We start from the raw sequence: 4,488 nt of genomic DNA, 5'->3' as shown, positions 1-4,488 counted from the left end.
AGAGAGGATTTTATTCCTTTAATACCTTATGACTTAGGTTTAGTTGATAAAAAATTCTTCCATACCTACACCTCTAATGGTTACACTCAAATAAAAACTAACTCCAATACATCCCAATACCAAAACTACTCCCATCAGAAAACTCCATTCTTCCCAACTACCCTATGAATGAAGTCTACGATAGACATATTGAACATTAATTATAGGGAACGAGTTATGGAAGAATAGAAGCTATGTCTAGTGGGATACTCCTTCTCTACCACGCCCATTTCTTACACGAGTTTATTTATTATGCATTTATTATATATCCAAACATACTTTTTAAACAACATCCAAAAATACTTCATTATGTGAAATTTTTGCATTTTTTTTTTAATCCAATGGAGATATAATTAAATATACTGGCCGTATAAAACATTAGCAAAAATATTAACACGTGTGGTTAAGAGATATGTTAAGAAACTTAATATATGATATTTGTCTTAAAAGTTGTATATTTCACTTTTTATTTTGATATACATATGCCCCTAGACACAAGTTAGTACAACTATAATAAATATTTACGTCTGGTAGATAATAAGTATTGAACTCCATATTTACATACTTGCATGTCCTAGTAAAAGGGTTTGTCAAATAAAAAAAGCAAAGAGTGTATAATTACACAAAAGTGGAAAAATGTGGATTTTAACTTTTATTTCGATTTAAATATTTTCTTCTTTTTGACTTTTCAGAAATTGAAATGGTTTAAAGTAGCCATCGTACACAATAAAGAAAAAAACAAAAAGAAAGTGAGTAATAAAGTGGTCTATAGAAATTACGTGGTTCTACAAAAGGCCAGAAAGCGAAAGTTCCTCTACATAAATATGAAATGAAAATTTATCAAAGGAAAGGAAATATATCAATCCAAGAAAAAGAATCAAACAAGTTTCTATGAAAAAAAATGAAACAAAACAGTAATAAAAGAAACACTATAATGTGTGTGAATCTAGCCACTATACTATTTGATAAAAAAAAAAGTAATAAAAGAAACGTTTTTGTGGTTAGAGTTGAATTGGACTCAGATCCTTTAAACAATGACCTAGATTCGAGTTTAGCGGGAAAAAACATGATTGAAAGAAAAAATTCCATTGAAAATGATCAAACAATATTCTCTAGCAAAAATTAGTTATAGACTAACATGAGGATACTCAAATATTTCACACAAATAAATTGTTTAAAAAACATTTTGAGTACATTATCATGAGTAGATGAATAATGATTTTAGTGGATATGGGTCCATGATTCCGTATTAAAATTCAAAATTGTGGTCTTGTTTGGAAGTGGTTGGTGGGTCTATATTACAAAAACAAACAAAACATTTTAAATTATAGTTATGGGTTATTTTATTTCATGATTATACAAATGAATAACATAAACTAATATTGTATCTAGAATGTAAGAAACGGTTGGCTGGTGGTCGTTTTCAAGCTTAGGTAGTGGTTACTCAAACAAAATATGAGCAGCAATCACAATGGATCATCTTTTTCTTTTCATTCATAATTAACTCTTGTACCCTATATCTTCTTTTAGGATTTAATATATCATAGGGGAAAATGTCAATTATTGGAGGGGTAAGGTGTGAAGATGTTACTGAGAGAAAGCTATGTGGAGCAAAATACCAAAAACATACCTCAGCAAATTTTGAAGATAAAATAAGCAAAATTCTTGCATTTAGATTTTATGCCCTAAGGCCTAAGCACATTGCAACATTCAAATTTTAGACTAGTAACTCTAAATTCTTGTTCAATATTAAAAGTTTAAATTTGTAACCTTAAGAGAATAAGTGTAAAATAATTATTGGTGCTACTTTTTTATTATCTATTGTTTTTTTTTTAAATATTCAAGTTTTAACTACTATACAACCTATAGATCTAACAAATTTGTATCTTGTGGTTGCCTCTTTTTTATGAAAAAATAATAATAAAAGGTTTTTGCAAGTTATCTTTGAGAGTTCATTAGGGCTAAGGAAAGACTTCAGAGCGTAAAGTATTGACATATATACTTATCTATTATCCATTTGAAAGATCCTTACATCGTTTCGGAGATTTGAATCCGGATTCTTGTGACATTTGAATGGAATTATTATCAATGTGGACAATGGTACCAGCTATGTTGGCTATTTGTGGCTACTTCAAATTATACAAAACATAACAACAATATGAAAACACAAATTTCAGATCAACTTATTGCAAAAGGGGCACCTGAAACAGAATAGCAAAAATATGATGTGAATGATAAGCACACGTGTAAGATAAAATGAACACAGAAAATCTCAGAACCCTGGGACCAGTTGAATAGTGTTACTTCTAAATCTAGTAATTTTTTTATAAATGAAGAAGAATTTGACTTATTGACTCTTCTATGTTATTGCTCCCTTCTTACAAGCATATAAAAAAATCAAATAAAATCAATATAAACCTTTTTATTTATGTATTTACTATTTACCAACTAAGTGTATGTTTAGTTTATATTCATTATTATTGGATTTAACAAAAGTTTTATTTTAAAAGTTCACAGTAATTTTGATAAATTCACCAAGGTGATTGTAAATATTATGGAAGGGTCAATTCCTTGTTTTGTTTCCAAAAAAATACACTGTCTTTGGCCCCATATTTCTCATCTTTCAAACTTTCATTACTAAATTGTTAAGTTTCCAACTACACATTACTGATTGATTTTGCATCACCAGGTCAAGACAAAAGTGGAAATGTCATAATGAAAATTATATGTGCTTTTGCTTGTTTGCTTAATGGTATCATCATAGAAATATGCCACCAAGTGTGAATGTAATGTAAACATAAAATAAAGGTTTGAGGAAAATGAAAGACTTTGGAATCTTCTGAATTTTTCTGCAAGTCAAAGAAAAACAAGGTATCCAACTAGTTCTTTTCACTCACGAGTCATAATAATAACAAAAACCAAACAAAAGAGAGAAACAAACACATTTCATGTCAGAAGATAGAAGAAACCTAGTAACATAGTGCCATATCAAGGAAATTGAATTGTGAGTTTACATCTTATTGTAATTAGTAACATATAGCTGACAGAGGAAAAAGAAAATTAAACTGTTCCGAACTGAGCCGAGCTGATAGAAACGAGACTTCTTTGCTGAAAGCTCAACACCAGACACAAAACATAGCTATGAGAACATTTCTCAAAAGTATGAATCTCGCTGTGATATGTGGATCAACGTCTGATCGTGATCAAGGACTAAACATCACTTTGATGATGAACTACAAATCAATCTAAAAAATCACCATGAATATGGAATTAATTTATGAAACCATAATATCATGATTAATTACCCTAAAATTAAAGGTGAATAATATTAATAACATTCAAAATGTATAAAGTAGAAAAAAATAAAAAACATTAAAATTAAATACTATACTATAGCCGTACTAACACTAACAATAGGTGTGACGGTGGTATTATTATTGGTGGTAACACCAACACCAGCTCCAATTCTTTCGGTATTACCATCAATAACATCACCGTCACCAGGTCCATTGCTATTCACCGCTGCTGCAGTTGATATTATTGCAGCAGCGGTGACAGTGGGCCTCTTCCTTTTCTTTTTCTCATAAGGAACTCCTCTAGCTTTGGCCTGACCATCTTTAACTTCCCTTAGATAAATCCTAACCGCCCGAGTTCCAAACGGATTACTCTCCGGTTTCCCTCCATTTTCCTCGAAAGCAGCCCTAAGACGTCCGATGAGAGCGTCAAGACTTCCCCACGCTTGCTTAAGAGGACAAGCGCAAGGAGAAGGTGGGTTAGGTTGTCCGAAATACGGACAACCTATCACGTGCACCTTAGTTTTTCCAAATTGATCAAGATACTTGAGAAACTCAATCACATGTGCTCCACTGCATAGTGCTAGGGTTAATGGTGGTTTGTGGTTACGTAGATATTGTTGGAACGTGTTCCAGTCTCGTCGCTTTTGTGACTCGTAGCGGCTTGGTGTTGGTGTTGCTGGTGATGAAGGTTGTGGTTGTGCTGTCTCCGGTGGTGTTTCTGATGGTATTGACGGTGGTGGTGGTTCTCCACCCGATGCAGCTTTCATTACCGACAATAGTAGGTTTTTTCTTTGGGTTTTGGCAATATGTGTAAGAGGAGAAGGGGAATTTTAGAGGATGGGTAATGTGGAGAGAAAGAAGAGACAGAGAGAGAGAGAGAGAGATTGGGTGATGGGACGTAAAATAGCTTAGATGAATGAATTGGATTGAACGAATGAATGGGTAGTGGTGATGTTGGTGGTGGGGACGAGTATAGATTGTGGACTGATTTGAACACTATTCACAATTTTCATACAAACTGGGCCATCTTGACGTGACAGGTTTAACATTCATATTTACCGGTATATGGTATGGCCCTCCCTCTACTCTCTACTGGTATTTGTTTTTGGAAAATACTTTGTCGGATCTTATTTGGAAGTGAAAGTTTAGTCAA

At 32.5% G+C, this 4,488-nt stretch overlaps 1 protein-coding gene across 1 annotated transcript; it reads right to left on the bottom strand.

The window, feature by feature from the left end:
* Positions 1–2,990: 2,990 nt before the first annotated feature.
* LOC11407427 (protein LIGHT-DEPENDENT SHORT HYPOCOTYLS 5) lies at positions 2,991–4,255 on the bottom strand. Its single transcript, XM_003615757.4, has one exon. It carries the CDS (start codon positions 4,100–4,102, stop codon positions 3,425–3,427), a length of 678 nt encoding a protein of 225 aa, XP_003615805.2. The 5' UTR covers positions 4,103–4,255; the 3' UTR covers positions 2,991–3,424.
* Between the last annotated feature and the right edge of the window lie 233 nt (positions 4,256–4,488).

This window comes from Medicago truncatula, chromosome 5 (assembly GCF_003473485.1).
Source record: "Medicago truncatula cultivar Jemalong A17 chromosome 5, MtrunA17r5.0-ANR, whole genome shotgun sequence".
NCBI lineage: Eukaryota > Viridiplantae > Streptophyta > Magnoliopsida > Fabales > Fabaceae > Medicago > Medicago truncatula.
Note: the sequence above shows the minus strand (reverse complement) of the source record. Positions and strands in the feature narration are given on the sequence as shown.

What these genes read in the sequence shown, in the direction of transcription:
- LOC11407427 (XM_003615757.4), bottom strand. Translation starts at nt 4,102, where the DNA reads ATGAAAGCTGCATCGGGTGGAGAACCACCACCACCGTCAATACCATCA.